The sequence below is a fragment of the Equus caballus genome, chromosome 28, assembly GCF_041296265.1.
Source record: "Equus caballus isolate H_3958 breed thoroughbred chromosome 28, TB-T2T, whole genome shotgun sequence".
Taxonomy (NCBI): Eukaryota; Metazoa; Chordata; class Mammalia; order Perissodactyla; family Equidae; genus Equus; species Equus caballus.
The window spans coordinates 39,176,802-39,194,866 of NC_091711.1; the positions used below are offsets into that span (position 1 = coordinate 39,176,802).

Here is an 18,065-nt window from a genome sequence, read left to right on the forward strand (position 1 = left end):
CATCTAAAGCAGCCCTCCGAGGAAGCAGCCCTGTCACGGGCTCGTGTGCAAGGCAATGAGATGAACTACTTTCTCCAATGCGAGAACACAAGAGCCAACCCACCCAACCAAGAGGACAGTGACTGAGGTCAGTTTTAAGTGACAGCCAATATTATTAAATTTGAAGGCTTCCATGGCTGGATGCAGAAGTTAAGAATTCTGTGACAAAGTCTGTTTCCTATTCCTTTGTGGCTAGATTTCTACTATTTATTTGAAGACAGCAAAAAGGACAGTTGCTCAAGACAGAAGCGGCAGTGAGGATGGACCTGATGAACCAGTCAATAATAAGTGACAGGCATCTTTGACCTCAGGCAGCCACCACAGGGCCCATCTTACTGGCCACCAAAGGTTTCCTGGGAGTGGGTGGCTTGGGCAGGCCACTCAGTATGCCCAGAAGAAGGTCAAACATGTCCTGTAGTAACTAGTCGTTTCATGTGAGCGTGTCCTGCCCCCTGGAGGTGCAGCCCAGAGGAAGCAGGCGTTTGTTGAGCAACTGGTGAAGGAACGCACAAATGCCATTTTAGCTTTCAGGTGCACATACACACGGCCACGTGCACACACCTAAACCACATGCTGAGACAGCGGCAGCCACTCGAGCAGTAAGACGCCACCTTTATGAGGTGGAGCTCTGAAGACGTACTGGAGTTTTAAACAATCCTTCCTTTTAACATCTACAACTTGAAATCCCCAAATATCCAAACACAGACTCCCATTTGCCCGTTTTTCTACCGGAGGCCTGTGATGGGTATGGGGGGAGGAGCCCGCCCACAAGCCCAGGGCCAGACAGGGAAAGGGGCACAGGCAGGCAGAAGAGCCAACGGGCAAGGAAAACCGAGCAGAAGCGTTTGCCGCACAGCCCTGGATGCACCACACACGAGGACGGCACTCCAGCGGCCAGTCACCTGGTTCTAGGTGGAGAATAGGAAAGCGTTGATAGAAATAGGCTCTCTGAGTGCTCTGCATCTCTGCAACAGAGAGGTTAAAGCAAAACCCAGGCAGAGGGAAAAGAGAAACGACAGAAACAGGGAGAGGGAACAACTGGAGCTGCCGGCCTCCCACGGAGAGGACAGAAGTGCAGGAGGGCGCGGGGACGGGACACCTGGGTGGCCAGGCTTTGGGCCAGCAGCAGTGTAATTCCCACGTGTGGGAAGCGCCAGGGCCGTCTGCGACCCACAAAGCCCAGAGCGGCGCTCTGCCCAAGAGCATCCTCAAGGACGCTCAAGGGCGGCCTCAGCCTCGTGGCTCGAGGAGACCACTCTCAAGGGAGCTACCGCAGATGGAAACCACCTGGCCTGTGTCAGGTGGGGACATGCCTCTATTCTGCAGCTGAGCCACTGCAAAGGTGGGAAGAGCCCGGCCGCAGCCACTGGAGGCAAGGGGCAGAGGGCAAAGAGCGTACCATCCTTCCACAGCTCCGAGACGAACTTGTCGGAGGACTGGTGCAGAAGCGTGGCGATATTGTCGTTCAGGGGGTCCATGTTTTTCATCAGCCACTCATCAGCTTTGTAATCCACCTGGAGGAGGCAGAGAGTCCCGAATCACAGGCTGCTCTGGGGATGCAAGCTGTTACAACCTCTCTGAGGACAACCTTACCACACATGTGGAGAATTCAAAAATCATGAACAGGGGCCAGCCCTGTGGCTGAGTGGTTAAGTTCACACGCTGCGCTTCGGCGGGCCAGTGTTTTGCTGGTTCAAATCCTGGGTGCGGACCTGGCACCGCTCATGAGGCCATGCTGAGGAGGCGTCCCACGTGCCACAACTAGAAGGACCCACAACTAAAATATACAACTATGTACTGGGGCCTTTGGGGAGAAAAAGGACTAATAAAATCTTTAAAAAAAAATCACGAACACCCCTTGACTCGGTTTTTCCATCCCTAAGAATCAAACGATGAGTGACAAGGGCAACGGGGCATCAACAAGATGTTCTCTGCAGTGTCATGCAGAAGAACAAAAAATTCAAAAAAACCATGAAAACAACCAGCAACAGGGGATGGGCCACGAAAATTATGTTGTGGCTACACAATAGAGTATTTTATTTCTAGGGTTTTTTTAGGTAATATGAACACAAAGAAAAAACCCTGGAAGGACATACACCAAAATGTGATATTTCTTTTTAGTAATAGAACAAGTAAGTAATTTTTGCTTTTTCTTTGTCGTTTCAGGATGCCCAACTTTTCTCTGAGGCTGTATTATTCTTATCTTTTTTGAAATACGTTTCAACTAACACAAGTCACGTATTACATCTCCAGTACAAAGGACCCAGAACAATACAGAGCAGCAGGCCACCCTGCCTGCCGCTTCCTAACCCACGTCACTGCCCAGAGGTGACCTCTGACCTCAGGCCAGTGGTCCTCACGTGCACGGCTGTTGATGATGACACGTGTGACATTGGCTCCTGTTTCCCTAGGAGCAGAGTTACCTCCTGGGCAACGACAAAGCCCCAGAGACAGTGTCTTGGCCGTCTGGTCACCTGGGCACAGGCAGCAGGCTCCTCCTGTCAGCTGCAGCAGCCCAGCCCAGGCGCAGAGGCACACCGCCAGTCTCACCCTTCAGGCCCCTGACGGGCCCAGTTTTTGGCATTTTACACAGTACTGCAATAGCAGCCCTCCTGTGAGCGTCTCTGGGCACGTGCGTTTCTAACGAAGCAGACGTGGAGATGCTGGCTCAGGTGGTGCGACCTTAGGTAACTATAGAAACTGCTTATTTTTCTGTTTTCTCAAATGGGTAAAGTCAAGAGTTGTGCAGCAGCCTCAGGAGCCAGATGAGCTAGCAGGAGAAGCCAGGCAGTGGCGGCCACATGAAGGAGCAGCGGGCGAGGACCGCGTGTGGCTCAGGAGCAGCGCTGTGAAAGATCATGGCTCTGCTCGCCGACTGTCACTGGCGAGGAGCCTGGCCCAGCCCGTCTAATCACACGATTGAGCTGTGATCAGCTGTGAACACTTCATGCAGGGGACACAACTGGCTGAGAAAAGCCAGCTTTGGTCTAAGCACAGACCTCAACGGACTAGAGACATCCCTGTTCGCTTAGGTTTAAGCCCGAGGAACAAGCAAACTGAAAGATGCACATGTGCCAGTGAAGTATGAGGGTAGTTCTGCCTTGACTGGCCGGTAGCCTTGGCATGACGAAGCTGTCACCTACAGTGGTGGCTTTCAACCAGGGCAATTGTGCCCCTCAAATAGGAGACGTTTGGAGACGTGCAAAGACATTTCTGAGCTGTGCAAGTGCTGGGTTTCGCAAGCTCATTTAAAACACATAACCCTGTGTGGTGGTGGCCACCTCCATTTTCCAGATGAGGCAATCAAGCCTCAGAGAGGTTAAGTAACTGACCAAAAGTCACACAGTGGCAAAGTTCTAATTCAAATTCTAGAGCCCAGACCTTTAGCACCAATCCCACTTCCACGCCTGGAAAATGCACCTAATAATAATACACAACATCACAGCAGCCTGAGCACCTCACAGGAATGCTGCAGGCTGCTAAGGAAATGTCACACGCGACTGTCTTTTGCAAGGTGGGAGAGTTGTGTGAATGCTGATTACTGCCACCAGGCTCCTAACTGGATGAGTGACAGGATGAGAATGCTGTGCTCCTGACCCCCGTCATGGTCTTAGAATTGTCTCCCCCTCTCTCGAGAAGGTCCGGCCAGCCGGCATCTCCCTGCGTGTGTGCTCTCCTCACCTTGCCAGCATAGTGGATGATGCAGAAATCAGCTTTGTCCTTCAGCTGCTTGGGCTTCTGGAACTTGGGGTGGGTGCCCTGCTCCTGCATCACCTTCTCCACGAAGCTCTTGTCGGTGGCTTTGGGGAACCAGCACTCCTCGTCCAGCAGAGCCAGGATGCCAGGGGGGCCTGCCTGGAGGAGGCACAGCATCACACGGGTGAGCGTGACACAGGAACCCACCATCAGCCCCGCCCTCACAAGAAGCCAAAGCCTGGTTTTCAGAGCCCCAGAATCTCATGAGAACATGGGCAGCATTTCCCCCCATAGAAGGGAAAAACAGCAGCATTACCAAAAGCGCTCCATTTATGAGTTCTAGATTAAAAAGAAACTTCTGGGGTCTAGGCTACAGCCCACACCTTAACCCGAGGATCCAGCACAGGGGTTCTCCAACTTCAGTGCACTGGAATTCATCTGATGGGCTCCATGGACCACGCAGGCCCTCTGACCCATGTGCCACGAGGCTGCCCTCAACAGATGCCCCTCACACTCTGTGTCTGCACAACTCTGTAGTGCCATGTGACACTTAGGACAAGCCCCTGGAGGAAGAGAAAGCGCCCCAGAGTCCCAAGGGTCTTCTGCACACTGAGTTTATAGGAAAGCAGACTGAGACATGGTGGAGACTGGCTGACAAGACTTGCAGCCAGATGGGTTCTTGGAAAACTCAACTGCTTAACAAAACCTCATCACAAAAGTAAACTGTTTCACCTCAGGATTAAGGATCGTTTCAGCTCTAGGCCCCTTGAGCAATACTTTCAAAATGCACCGAGTTCTTCCTAGGCCTTCTGACTAATTAGCATTTCAATGTGACTCTGATGGACATTTTCTCAAGGAGGTCAGGATTCTGGGAAGACCTGTGCTCAGTGCATCTAACTCTAATGAAGAGATAACCCGGAAACAGAAACGGCTCAGGCTCCATGAAAGAGCACACCCCCCAAACCTGAAGCACAAACGGCGACCCAAACCGCGCCCATCAACCGGCAAGAGCTTTCAGTGTGAACTCATGGAAAAGGGGGAGGGCTCGCCATCCACCGACAGCCGAGGCTGCGGGACAGATGCCCCAGTGCCATGTTAGCCCTAAGAGAGGACAGACATGCGCCAAGATCAACACTCAGCATGAGGGTCTGCACACTTCTACGTACAGAGACAGCGTCTGGGGAGAGGATCTGACTCATAAAAGGAGGCCTGTTTCTTTAAGTGGAAGAAGGGCTTGTCGAGGCCGCCCCTCAGGTAGACGCTGGGTGGTCTTCTGGGACTGACTGGGGCACCAGCCACATCCCCACCTGGTCGGAGGCTGGTGACGCTCCCAGGCACCAGATCTAAGTCCCCCGGGCTTATTCCTCTAGGTGACACCATCAGGGAGAGGAACTGGACACCCCCACAACCAACAGGCAGTGGCAGGGGAGGGGTGGGTCCCCGGAGGAGGCGAGCAACGAGCGAGAATCCAGGTCTGAGGGCTGAGCGGGGGCGGCTTACTGGCTTCTCGATGAGGTCGATGCAGGGCTGCAGGTCGAGGCCGAAGTCGATGAAGTTCCACTCGATGCCCTCGCGCTGGTACTCCTCCTGCTCCAGGATGAACATGGTGTGGTTGAAGAGCTGTTGCAGCTTCTCGTTGGTGTAGTTGATGCAGAGCTGCTCGAAGGAGTTGAGCTGCGAGGGGGGAAAACAGCGTCAGAGAGATGCCCACCCTCCCGACACGAGGCCCACCGGCCCCTCAGGAAGGAACAGGATGGATATTTGAGAGGGACCTCCCTGGGCACCTCGCTGCTGCCTCCTGGGGAGCCTGCACAGTTAGAGGCTTCATCACCCCCAGAAGCAGGAGGCCTCACTTTTGGGGGTCCATGGACCTCTTTAACAGTTTGGTAAAGCCCCTCTCAGAATAACATTTTAAAATGCATAAAATAGATTACAAAGGAAAGAAGTTACATTGAAATAGAATTATCAAAATAGTATGACATTGTAATACATTGTGCCTCTTTATTAACAAGTTCAAGTCCTAGGATTAATAACTTCCAAGTTTTGAAGCAGAGATGAGTGTAAATGACATTGCAACATCTCTGCACCAACTGCTGTGAAATGAAAACAGCTGATTTCCACTGGTGACGTCACAAGCACTTCTAATGCTATGTGGCTTCTGTAGTGTGCTCAACTCACAACTGGAAAAAAACGCGTCATTTCAATGAGAGGCTAGTGGAAAATAAAGAGGTAATTTCCCCCCCCGACCCCCCACGAAGTTGACGGTTCCTCTGAAATCTGCCACGGACCCCAGGTTAGGAACCCCCAATCTGCTGTAATCATCGGTTTTTCCTACCGACCTCAAAGTCTTTATGGGCGAGGACAATGTCTTGTCACAACGCTCAATAAACATTTGCTGGAAGAATAAATCAACAGAAAGCATGTGCCCAGGAAGCCTCCAGAACACCATCTCAAAGGCCCCATTCTCTCCAGCATCTCTCACTGGGAATGGGCATGCCTGGTTAAGCTTAAAATACACCCAAGTGACATCTCCTGTCACCATGCAAGGAAGGAGATAGCCAACTCGGATTGCCATGGGACCACGGGAAAGAAGATTCCTAGCCCAAGAAGAAGGCGGCCAAGAGGCCAAGGAGGTGGAGAAGAGGGCATGAGGCAGAAGCTCACATCGAAGATCTCGAAGCCGGCAATGTCCAGGATCCCGATGAAGGAGGCGCCCTGCCTCTTGGTCTTGTCCAGAGCCTTGTTGATGCGCAGCACCAGCCAGCGGAACATGCGTTCGTAGGTGGCCTTGGCCAGGGCCTCAATGGCAAAGTCAGCCTGGGGGCGACACCCAGGAGACAGAGTGTCAGATCCAAGTAGCCTTCAAATCTTGTACCCTTTGCCCCAGTCATTTCACCTGCAGGGCCCTCCCCCAGAGAAACAGCCGTAAAGGTGAGAAAAAACCGTTGTGCACAAATACGTTCATTGCAATGTCATTTAAAATGATGACAAGTTGAAACAACCTACATATCCAACAATACGGGAATAGGAAACTTAGACATTTGCAAAGATCTTTCTACACTAAATGGGGACATACTGAAGTATCCAAAGAAATGACAAGATGTCTGAGATTCACTTCAGATAACGCGGCAGGGCTGGGGGTAGATAAGATTAACCACGAGCCGAGACTGGCCATGTATTAGCAACTCCTGCAGCTGCCTGTGTGACGGGCACACGGGGCTCATGACACTAGTCTATTCTGTGACTATTTGAAAAGTTGCATTAATAAAAAGCCAGGGTGACAACTAAGTTTAAAAAAAAAAAGAAAAAGCCTTGCAGGAAATGAAGAGCTGCCCAACAATTGTCTCTGGGCAGCACTGTGGCCATTTTTTCCTCCTCTAGACTTCTCTGTTATTTCCTGAATCTTAAAGTGTTCCGGGAGTGTTCTCCTAACAAAAAAATAAAGGTTCTTTAATTATGAGGGAAATGAACAATTGGTAACAACTAGGCACACTGTCTGCTGAAAATGAAGTGCTTGGCTTGCTGGGATGGGTCTCACAGAATGACCCGTGGGCTGTCAGCCACCAGCGTGAGGTACTGTGGACGGAACCCTCTAGAAAAAGGACTCACCAATGCAAACTTCAAACTATTTTTGAGAGATGGCAGTAGCACCTTAAAAATGCCCATTGTCACGACAGAAATGAGGAACTGCCAACAGAGGGGAGAGGCGGTCCTGGCCGGGAGAGATGTCTGCTCCCAGGGGAGGCGGGCACATTCGTGGGGCACAGCTGAGGGAAAGACTCCTGCTCGTCTGTCACCACAGGCAGCAAGACAGCAGGTGGCGAAGAGACAGCCGCTTGGCATGGGCTCCAAAGACGGGGGATGCCACCGCCACCGTGGCACCAGAATGAGTCATGCTATAGAGACCTTGAGTTCTCGCTTCAGTTTATACCAGAACAGGACCTGCCCGTGTCCTTGTCAACCAATCAGTCTAAATATCGACTCAATGCAAAGATGCACAACGCAGCCTAAAGAGGATCTACCTCCAGATGGCCCTTCCTAGGTGAGTGGCCTTGGCCAGGCCACCAAAATTCTCTGCGGCCAGCTTCTTGTGCTCTCAGTGGGGATGAGCACCGCTCTGCTCTTCAAGCTGCTGCAAGGACTGAACCCACTCAGAGTGCCCAACACAGCCGACGGCCCAGAGCAGGCCTCACACTGACCCTCGAGGAGGAGGCGGCCCCACTCCCCCGGCCCGCTGGCATACCTGTTCCTTAGTCTGCGCCTTCTGGACGTAATCCCGTCCCACCTTGATGCGCGGGGTGAGGATTCCTCTGGTGAAATCAGTCACGTTGATCCCCAGGAGGTGGGACACTTTTTGGGCAGCTAACATTTTTCAAAGAGTAAGGAGAGGAGAGGTAAAAAAGCTGCAATTAAACCCAAGAGAGCCAGTCCCTCTGCTCAACCTGGGAGCAGAGGAAGAAAGTTGTAGTAACTGAGCATCACTGCCAGGACAACCAGCTCGGGCCCTTCTCCAGCAGGGCACAGAACACCGAGCTCCCCTTAGACTCAGTGGCTGTGTGCAGGCCAGTGGGAATGGCAGCCTTCACACCCTCCGGCCACAAGAAGCAGGGAGGCACGAGTCCTGACTAGGGGCCTGGTATCAGTTCCTCTGCACAGACCTGGCCACATCCTGAGTGTGAAAATAGGTCCAGGCCACAAACAGGACTGAGAGGAGACAGCCCCACCCCAGTGCTAGGGGACAGAACAGCACAGATCCCACAAGAACATCTCCTACGATCTGCACATCCCCCAGTTAAATTTTTTCAAAAGGCCCTAAGAAAGGCATGTGGAGGCTATTAAAAGCGGTCGTTTACACGAGCCAAGGAAATAACAGTGGTCGAGGCAGACGCAGTGTTTCACAGTCCTAATGCATTCATGGGCAAAGTACCCATGGAGTTGGAGCAACAGCAGAAATCACTGTTTTACTAACTGAGACAACTGGTTTGGTCTCAGGAAAAAATGAGGAAAACCCTGGTCCATAAGATCACGGGATTTTCTAACTCATTCTGATGCTCACTCTGTGAAGCAGAAGGAGAGTCAGGTTTGTGTGTGTTTTATAAAAAAAAAAAGAGAGAGCAATAGCCAGCTATAAACAGACATAAAATGACAAAGAGAGGAGTATCTGGAATTTGTACAAGACCCCCTCTCCTGAGCCAGTCCAAGCACAGGCACTTGCCCCGTGCTTCAGGGGAGAGGACCACGAGTGTTACCTGTGTTGTCGGGCATCGACGCCTGGTCGGTGTTGCGCTCCTTCTTGAAGACGATGTTGCCGAGCTGAAGAACCCCCGAGATGACCCGCAGCAAGCCTTAGGGTGCGATCAAAGGCAGCTCAGAACCAGGCAGGGGCTGGAGGAAGTCCCTGAGTGTGGTGGTCACTCCCCCAAGGGCCAAGCAGGGACACTAGGGTACCAGGCCTTGGTCTAACCCACGTGGCAGGCCCAGCCGCCCCACAGGGCTCACTCCCTCCCTGCCGGCGAGGCTCTGTCTCCAGGGCCTCTGGCCGACCTCGGCTTGGCCAGCCCTATGCTTGGGTATGAGCTATGTAACACTCCCCCCAGCACTTCTAAATCTGGACCAAGGACATGCCTCCAGCCTAAGGGCCCACTGTCTGTTTTTATAAATAAAGTTTTATTGGAAGACAGCCATGGCTCATCCATTTACATATTGTCTGTGGCCGAGTGAAGGGGGCTCCAACCCTTAACGCACTCTCCTCAGCCCCCAATCTTTCTAAAATGAAGCCTCAAAGCCCTCTTCCCCCTCCTTCTGGGAAACGAGAAGACACGGGCATGTTCCACACTGCTATTCATTCTGGGCTTCCCCAATGCAAGGAACACAGCCCCAGCCCCTTCCACACTCCGCCAAGACAAAGTGGAATATTCCACTTTCAGCAAATGGCAAGGATTGTAGCCGTGGACTCAGACCCTGGGCAGTGAAGCACCTGTCCTTTGTTCCCCTCTGCGAAAATGCCTGTGGTACCACCGGGAACGAATAACCCTGAACTCAAACCTGAGGTAGCATTTCCCACACACTCACGGCTTCCCCCCGCCTCTGCCGGACTCCCTAAGAGTCAGAGCCACAGGAAGCTCTGCCCAGGCCCAGCAGCTGCCCCGATGCCCCAAGGGCGTGGTGACCAGTCTCCCGCCTCTCCTCCCTCACCCACAGGAGGGCCAGCTCTGTACCCATTTGCTCCTCTTCTGGGATGCCCATAATCCTCATGGCCTCCATGGTCTCCTGGAACATGTCTTTGTCCTGCTGCCCAGGGATGGTGACGTGCCCATTGGACAGGAAGCGGTATTTGTTGTACGGCTCCAACAGCAGGTCAGCTGCAAGGGGTGGAGGGCAAGGGCGGGTCAGTGAGGTGTTGAAACCAGACACTCCAGTCAACGCTGTGGCCTCAAAGGTCTGGGAGACTGGGAAGCACCCCTAAGCCCTGCGATACCCCGGAAACAGTGAAGTAGCCAGGAATGCCGACTCTCCTCAGCACGTGAGAGTGACACGCACAGGGCCCATGAGAGCCTCAGGGCCCCATGACCCACAGCTGCACACGCAACCCGCCCTGACTTTTCCCTGGCGCAGCCAGAAACAGGGGGCTGAGTCCTCAGGATGGCTGGACAACAGAAGTCATTTTCACTTCTCCTCCCCAACCCAAGGCTGGAGTTTTCATTTCCCAAGTGGAGTGTGTGGCCCGATGGCACGGGAGCCCCGGTGGTGAGCAGCCCCACGTCAGGCTGGGGGCCCATCACTCACTCTTCAGGTGCTCCCCAGCCCCGGACAGGAGATAGTAGAAGATGTGGAAGGTGCGCTCCTCCTTGGCCTGGCGGATGGCCCGGGATTTCTCCAGAAGATCTTTGCAAACATTGAGGAACTGTGCAAGCCGGACGGAGGCAACCCTCCACGCTCCCCATCCCCATCAAAGGGAACTGAACTCCGCCAGGCAGGAAGAACAGCTCAAAACGGCAACACTCTCCTGGCTCCACCTTTCAAGGTGTGCAGCTTGTCCAACCAGCTCCCACTCCCAAGGGCCTCGTCTATTTAAAGGGGGCCCCCTTCTCATGAGAATGGACATGAGCATGTCTCCCTAGCACAGGCTGTAACACGGGTGTGGAGGAGAAATGGGGCAGCAGCCACCCCAACTCCGGCCCTGTGGGAACCACACTGGCCCACCTTCAGGCGTTCCATCCCATTCCAAGCAGAACTTTATCCTGCCAGTAACCTAGCTCTGCCCGGGTTTTCCATGAGCTTGTCCTGGGACTCTTCCGGGTGCCACAGATGTGGTGTCCTAACAGGCCCATAACGGGGAAACTGCAGGAATCAGGGAGCAGCCTCTTCTCCATCAAGGTCACTTCCCTCCCCTCTAGTCCCAGATTCTCACTACAATTAAGCACAAGGATACAAGTCTCAATATTGGCTCCAACGATGTAGCCATTGACATCAAAGTTGATGCGAATGAATTTGCCCTAAAGGAAGACAAGGAAGAGATTAGAGGCCCCATATCCTCTAGCCCCCACCTCCATCTGGCACAGCTTAGAGGGAGAAAACCAAAAGCCTGCCCGTGGTGGTGACCAGGGGCCCCGCACTCCACACTGCAGGGGCACTCAGGACTCAGAAGCGCCACACCGCTAAAAGCCTGGAGCCAGGACCCGCTCCAGTGGTGGCCAAGTTCCTCCACAGAAGGAAAGGAGGGAAGCAGGGATCTACAAGTGTTCCTCATGGCTGGATCTGGCCTGCGTTCTAACGATGGGACAATGAGGGCGACCTGCGGGCACCCCCCCACTCCCTCGCTGGCTTTTTGCCTCCGGGGCTAAGGAAGCCACTTCTGCAGGTGCACATCAACCGGAGTGCGACCCAGCGACTCCACGCAAGAGGCCCAGGAAGCAGCAAGTCTGAGGCTTCCCCACTTCTGGGGTGAGAGCACCCAGGTGGACAGCGACAGGAGCTGGAGCTGCGGGGAGGAGACCCTGACCCCCGAGCTGGGTCGTGACGGCTGCTACTCACAAATCGTGAGGAGTTGTCATTTTTCACGGTCTTGGCATTCCCGAAGGCCTCCAGGATGGGGTTGGCCTGCAGCAGCTGCCGCTCCAGCTCGCCCTGGAAAGGAACCCGGGGGTGCAGTGAAGGCCAGGCAGCGGGCTGCCGAACCTACGCCACCAGGTGGACGGGATGGTGGCAGAGCCATGTCTACACAGCCAACACGTCAGAGCAGAGGCTTCTAGATGGGCTCCGGCCACACCAGCCTCAGTCACTGTGTCACTTAAAAGTGACCTTCCCACCAGGTCTCTGGAAACCTTGACTGGTTTGAACTTACTTTCACAGACTGACCAACCAGCGTCCCTAGGAAGGGAAAGCGGGAGGCTCCCCCAGCTCTGGGAACCCGGCACAACTGCCCAGATCAACCCTGGAGGATGCGGGGTTGGAAAGCAGCACAGGAACCAAGAGACGCAGAACCACACGCCTGCCCTGGGACAGTCCCAGCCCAGGGGCACCGGCCTCCCTCTCCCCTCCTTGTCTCCAATCCCCACCCAACACCATTTTTTTTTCCCTTTTCATAGGACAAGCAGAGAGGGACCCAGATCCACAAAAGACACCAGCTCATCTGCTCCGTGTCCGAGTCAACGCTACGTTCATTTTCCTTGCTGGTCCCCTGACCTGTGCACCGCCCCGCCCCCAACCTTGCTCCCAGCACATTAGGTATCTGAGCATGGGATCAACAATGCCCATTGTGGGTTCTAACTGTTTACTGATCACACCAACAAATCCTACTGTGGTCTCATGACGCTTTGTGGTTGACAACACACACCCTTATGCCTTCCCCTGGATCCTCATGATCCCCAGGGTGGGCAAAACCGAGTAGCCCCATTTCACAGAAGAAAAAACTGAGGTTGAGGGATGGGGAATGCTGTGCCTGAGGTCATCCAGCTCCCAGCCAGCAAATCGGGTATTCGAACTCCAGTTCCACCTACGAGCTGTCAGTCACAGCTCCATCTCCCTCCCTGCCCCACCTGGGGGCTCCACCCTGTCGGGTGAGAGCAATGGTGGAAGCAGCCATCGCCCTCCCAGCCGGCCAGATAATAACTGACACTGAGGGAAACATGGATCTCGTTCACCTTAATACCCAGATACCCTCTCGGGGGAAAGAACATCACACAAGGGCCAGGCAGGGTTTGTATTTATTAGCAAGGCTGGAGTCGGGCCAGGATTTTACAGGAATGAAGGCTGCCTGTGAGTGATGAAAAGGAAAACTGGTGGCAGCAGGCGCCCCCAGGAGAGTCGTGAACCACAGCCTTCCAGGCACACCTGCCACAGGGCGAGCCTGTCTGCAGGGCACCGAGGATGCTCTGGAGTCTGGCCAAGCCAGGGCTGGAAGCCTACCCGAGACGGGGAGGGGCCCGGAAGACCCTCCTCCTCTGCCGGCCATCCCTGGCCAGGGTTCCTCCAGGGCTGGGGAGCCTTTTGTTCTCAGACCATACACATAAGTGAAGGAGGGTCAGCGGAGCCAGGTCAGGGGGCAGAGGTCAAACCCCTAGAGCACTCATTGCATGTGTGCTTGGCACCAGCGGTCACAGACCAGGGCTGCCATCCCCCGGGCTTGGGCAGGGCCTGGGAAGTCAGCCAAGGCAGCCCGCGGAGGCAGACTTGGATGGCGCTGCTCCCCACCCACTAGAACGTTCCTCTCAAAGCACAGGCCAGGCTGCCAGGCTGGCCGAGCCACTCCCGTTCCCGTTCCTGCAGACGGATGGGAGCGTGGCCCCCGCCAGAGCCTGCCCCGGCTCAGAGGCAAAGCCAGGCCTCTGTTTTGGATCCACACGCCGTTGCTGTGGAACATGGGACCGCTGGGCCAACTCGGGAGCTCCCTGCTGACAACGGCGACGGCTAACCTATGGGTTTTTCTTTATTGATGTCTAATTGGGCCAAGAGACTTTTCTTTTTCAATGAAATTTGCATTCTATGAAATTATGAGGCTCTTGTAGGCAGCGCATGCTCAAAAAAGTTTGGAATTACCCATCCGGTTTCTGAAGGGCTTCACGGGGTGGTGTTCCTGCCAGTGGGCTCCAACTAGTGCATAAAAAACAGAGGAAGGAAGAGGAGGAGGGGTCAAAGGTCACTGCTCAGACTATGAAGTCCATTTGGGAAGGTGCCTCACCCAGGCTCTGCTTTACCGACATCCAGGCCTGGCCAAAGCCTGGCCTCCCCCAGCAAAGTGAGGTCCGGGACGTTCCAGTGGGCAGTCTCAGGATGAGCAGTGGGGTCACTGCCAGATCACTCTCTCCCGGAGTATGCCTCGACAGGTCTCAGAGTATGAGAGCCGCAAACCAAGTTCAAGAGCGTCTCAAGCCCCAGATACGTGCGCAAAGTCACTGTACAGGTTTCAGGCAAGGAAATCCATCAACCTGGTCAACGGCCTTGACAACTGAGGGCCTGAGCAGTAACTGGAAGCCGAAGGCAACCTCATCAGTCACTCTGGTTGGACGGAGTCAGAGACAGGTTGCCCATCTCACACGCAGCCTGAGAAAGAGGATGAGACAAGCAAGCTCCCACTTATCACTCCCCCGCAGGCCGTCTTCTCCAAGCGCCCGGGGCTGCCTGCCCCTCTGCAGCTGGAGCCCCGGACGTAAGGCACATGGGTCTACATTCCTGCTCTGTAACTGTGGCCCTGTCTCCCGTCCTCAGGGCAGACTCCAAGGTCACCCTCGAGAGACCCAGGCGCATACTAGGCATTCAATAAATAGTTGGGAAATGGATCTTAGTGCAAATCCAGAGATGGAAAACCACAGCCAGAGAACTCCTAACCTCACAGCCCTGTTTTTAAAATAGGCATCCTAAAAAGAATGGAAAATGGGGGGTGGAGAGAGGGAGCAAAAGAAACTTTATGCTAAATATAACTCCTGACACCCTGTGGAAAAAGATTCAGAGTGTCTTGAGAAGTCTGGCACATGAAAAGTTACTTTTGGTTCGATTCCAGAAGACTGTGCTCATTAGCACATTCTGCAGGACACACCCCAGGTCTGCATGCAAAGAGACACACTACTACTTACTTATGTACGCTGCACACAGCTCCCCAGCAAAGGGGAGCCACCAGACGGCGCAGTTCCCCTGGTGGCTTGAGGGGACACTACGGACACTTAGATTTCACAGAGAAGTTTAAGAGTGTGTGCTTGAGAGAAAGAGAGAGAGTACCACACGGGCATGCTTAAGACCGGTCACCCCCGACTCTGGGAAAGGCCAATGTGGGGCCTTCCAGGAACTGCTTCTGACTGGCACAGTGGTGGCAGGCGATGGGGCTGGCCATCTCCATCTGGTCTGGAACACTGAGCATGTGCGGCTCCGGGAGAACAGAGTCCCGTTCCACTGCACCTCACTCAGGGTTCCGCACAGGGCATTAGAGCCGTCATGCTCATGGGGGATTCTGGGCATGACCGGATTTTCTGAGAACAGCTAGGTGATGAGGCCGTACCCATTCTGCAGGAGCTGTCATTTCAGAGTGCACGAGAGGTCACTGTGTATCACACCCAGCCCGCCCCTCCTCCAGAGACAGTCAGTGAGCTGAGGCTACGAGAACAGTTCTAGCTGCAGAAAGTGACAACGGTGTGGAGTGAAAAGCTGCTTAGAAAAAAATACGTAATTCAAGGGCACACGATGGGCAGAACACGCATTCCTGGTGCAGAACGTGCAGTAAACGTGCAGCTCACCTAGCGAGGACGCTGCTGCGCTCGACCATAATCCATCAAGAGGGAGAGGGGAGAAAAAGGGAAGTGAGACGACTTTCCAGCTGCCCTTTCTCTCTTCGCTGGGCGCTGTCCACCCAGAGGCATTTCAACAGCAGGGAAAAGCAGCAGGGACTCAACGGCCTGCTCGAGACCCTTCAAGTCTCCATTATCTTGAGAACCAAGTTTTGGAATCTCTCTTCCGTCCTCAGAGGAGGACACCACGCAGCAATTAGCTGCAAACGCCAGGAGTACTCTACACCGGACCCTGGGTGGTCTCCAGCTTCCAGAGCAAATCAGAAGGGCAGGAGGCAAAGGGAGAAATGGGCTGGCTACCACCAGACCCACTCCCAAGACGGCCAAGCTGCAGCCTCAAGACAAGTGGGTCCAGCCTCTGCTCTGTTCCCCAAAACACTCTCATTTTAAGCCGAACCACGAATCATTAAACGCTCTTCCTCTGGAAGACGAGGCACATCGTGGAGGGGAGGCCCGCACTCACCTGGTCTTTCTTGCTCTTGTGTGAGGAGGCCACGTGAGCCAGATACTGAATGACTTTCTTGGTGTTCTCTGTCTTGCCAGCTCCAGACTCACCCCTACCAAGAGACCAAGGACGTTCTCAGGGGAGAGGTGGCCAAATCCTTGAGGTCTGTCCCCTCCCACTGGACACTCTACGGCCTACCACGCTGTTGGGCGCCAATGAGGGACCCAACAGCTGGTGGCGGAAAAGGGGACAGGCAAATGAATGCTACGTTCTGGAATCCTCGCTCAGGCCATTTCCCATGGCCCTCCAGAGGCCTGACAAAAGTAAACTTATATCCACTGCCTGCCCTGGTCACTTGGCAGCCTTCGCATCCAAATGTCTTAGGAACCAGTTTTAGGCAGCTGTTGACTCAGGGGTCAAAGGCACTTAAACACGCTCCTTCGAAACTTGCCTTGAAGGAATGTTCTGTCCCATTAACTCCCTCGGCAACGGGGTTTACTTATCTCCTCGTTAAGTTCAAAGGATGAGGGGAGAAGCCTCAGTGTTTACTTCAACTCAGGTAAAGAAAGCCACTGCTCAGAGCCAGAAGGAATGTTCCAGAGGGGCGAGTTCCCAACTGTGCTGTGTTGAGAAGAAGCTAGCTCTTCCTCTCTGCTATAAACCCCACCCACTGCCCACCCGTTCCCCTGAGGAAGGCACTTAAATCTTTGGCAGGAAATAAAGCTCATCGTGCTGTGGGACCACTGAGCAGCCAACATATCACTGTACGGCCCGTGCCCTGGGGAAGGGGCGGGGCTTGAACTGGGAATGGCACTCATGAACCGCGGTTTTGGCAGGAGTCCCCAAGAGAAGAACAGGTCGGGGTGACACAGGCCCCACCACCCACACAGAGACACTTACGTGCACAAAATGGACTGGTCCTCTCGATCTGAAACAAATGAGACATCAGGTTAACTCGCATCAGATACGAAAAGCTCCCCTGCTGGCTTCCGAAGAGCTGCCCACTTCCCGGGAGCCCAGAGCCTCTAACGCAGCGCTGCCGTTGTGGGGGGCCCTGCACGCCGGCCTACACGCAGACCATATGCCTCCCTCGGAGGAGGGACATTCTCAGGTGGCCGTGCCACAGGGCAGCAGCTACCACCTCCAGGAGCACAGACGGCCCACCCGCAATACCCGCCTCCAGACACCAGAAACACTTCGGTCTCTCCCACCTCTGAGAAGGCTCCCAAGAGCTACCCTGCTGAGCACTAGGGCGGGGCCTGCCCCATATGTTGGTAACTAGGGGTGGAGGCTGTCAGAAGTAAGGTCCGTGGCAGGTTTTTTAAATACTGTCCCCATTTAAGTAAGGAGCACGGGTTAAGAGGCTGGGTGAGGGGTGGGGTAGACAAGGCTGGCTTTGCAATGGGGACCACCCTGGGGAAGATGCTCCCTCAGGCACGAGGTGCGTGAGACCCTGGCCATGTGCCTGGAGCCCCGGCCTCCTCCTGTGATGCGGGATAACAGTATACGTGTCAATAACATGCATGAAAGCCAATAGTGTGGTGTCTGGCACAGGGAAAATGCTCACTAATGTCAGTTTAGAGGCAGCTCAGAAAGAACAGAAACTCACTGGAATGACAGCTTCTGACTAGTTTCTGTGACATCTTGGGTCTCCAGACCTAGGTGTCAGGAACATTCCAACTATCCTGAGCCCTGAAAACTGCTCACTCAGCACATAAGGACATAAACAACGCCCTGCCTTTGGGTGCGGGAGGAGCAGCAACGCCCGCACTTTGAAAGCTAAGTTTGATGGAAATGCGCTAAGACATTCGGGGCTGACCCGGTTCAGGGCTGGCTGTCCAATTTTCAGCAAAAGCTGACACTAACAAACTAATTTGTTTCCTTTTCACCCCCTTGAAGTCAAATCAGCCTGAACACAGGACCAAGTCTCAGTTTCCTTATCCATAAAGTAAGTGGGATTAGTTTGAAAAACAGAAACAACACACGAATGGAATGGTGTGGTACTCTGAAGAGAATGAACTCCACAAAAGGCTGCTGTCTGTTTATTTCGCCATGACAAAGTCAGGTGACAGGTTGGTAGTGGCACTGTCAGGGTAGCAGGAGTACTA

The 18,065-nt window shown here is 54.0% G+C and overlaps 1 protein-coding gene across 4 annotated transcripts in view; it reads right to left on the reverse strand.

The window, feature by feature from the left end:
* MYH9 (myosin heavy chain 9) overlaps positions 1-18,065 on the reverse strand; it is a 91,214-nt gene that overhangs the window by 25,243 nt on the left and 47,906 nt on the right. For all 4 annotated transcript variants that reach the window (XM_023631247.2, XM_070253958.1, XM_070253960.1 and 1 more), the window contains exons 4-15: positions 16,858-16,885; positions 15,976-16,069; positions 11,770-11,862; positions 11,168-11,231; positions 10,522-10,620; positions 9,954-10,097; positions 8,985-9,080; positions 7,979-8,097; positions 6,400-6,552; positions 5,236-5,409; positions 3,721-3,894; positions 1,439-1,553 (exon numbers count right to left, since the gene is read on the reverse strand). In XM_023631247.2, the coding sequence (XP_023487015.1) occupies positions 1,439-1,553; positions 3,721-3,894; positions 5,236-5,409; positions 6,400-6,552; positions 7,979-8,097; positions 8,985-9,080; positions 9,954-10,097; positions 10,522-10,620; positions 11,168-11,231; positions 11,770-11,862; positions 15,976-16,069; positions 16,858-16,885 (1,353 nt within the window). The remainder of the gene's footprint in view (positions 1-1,438; positions 1,554-3,720; positions 3,895-5,235; positions 5,410-6,399; positions 6,553-7,978; positions 8,098-8,984; positions 9,081-9,953; positions 10,098-10,521; positions 10,621-11,167; positions 11,232-11,769; positions 11,863-15,975; positions 16,070-16,857; positions 16,886-18,065) is intronic.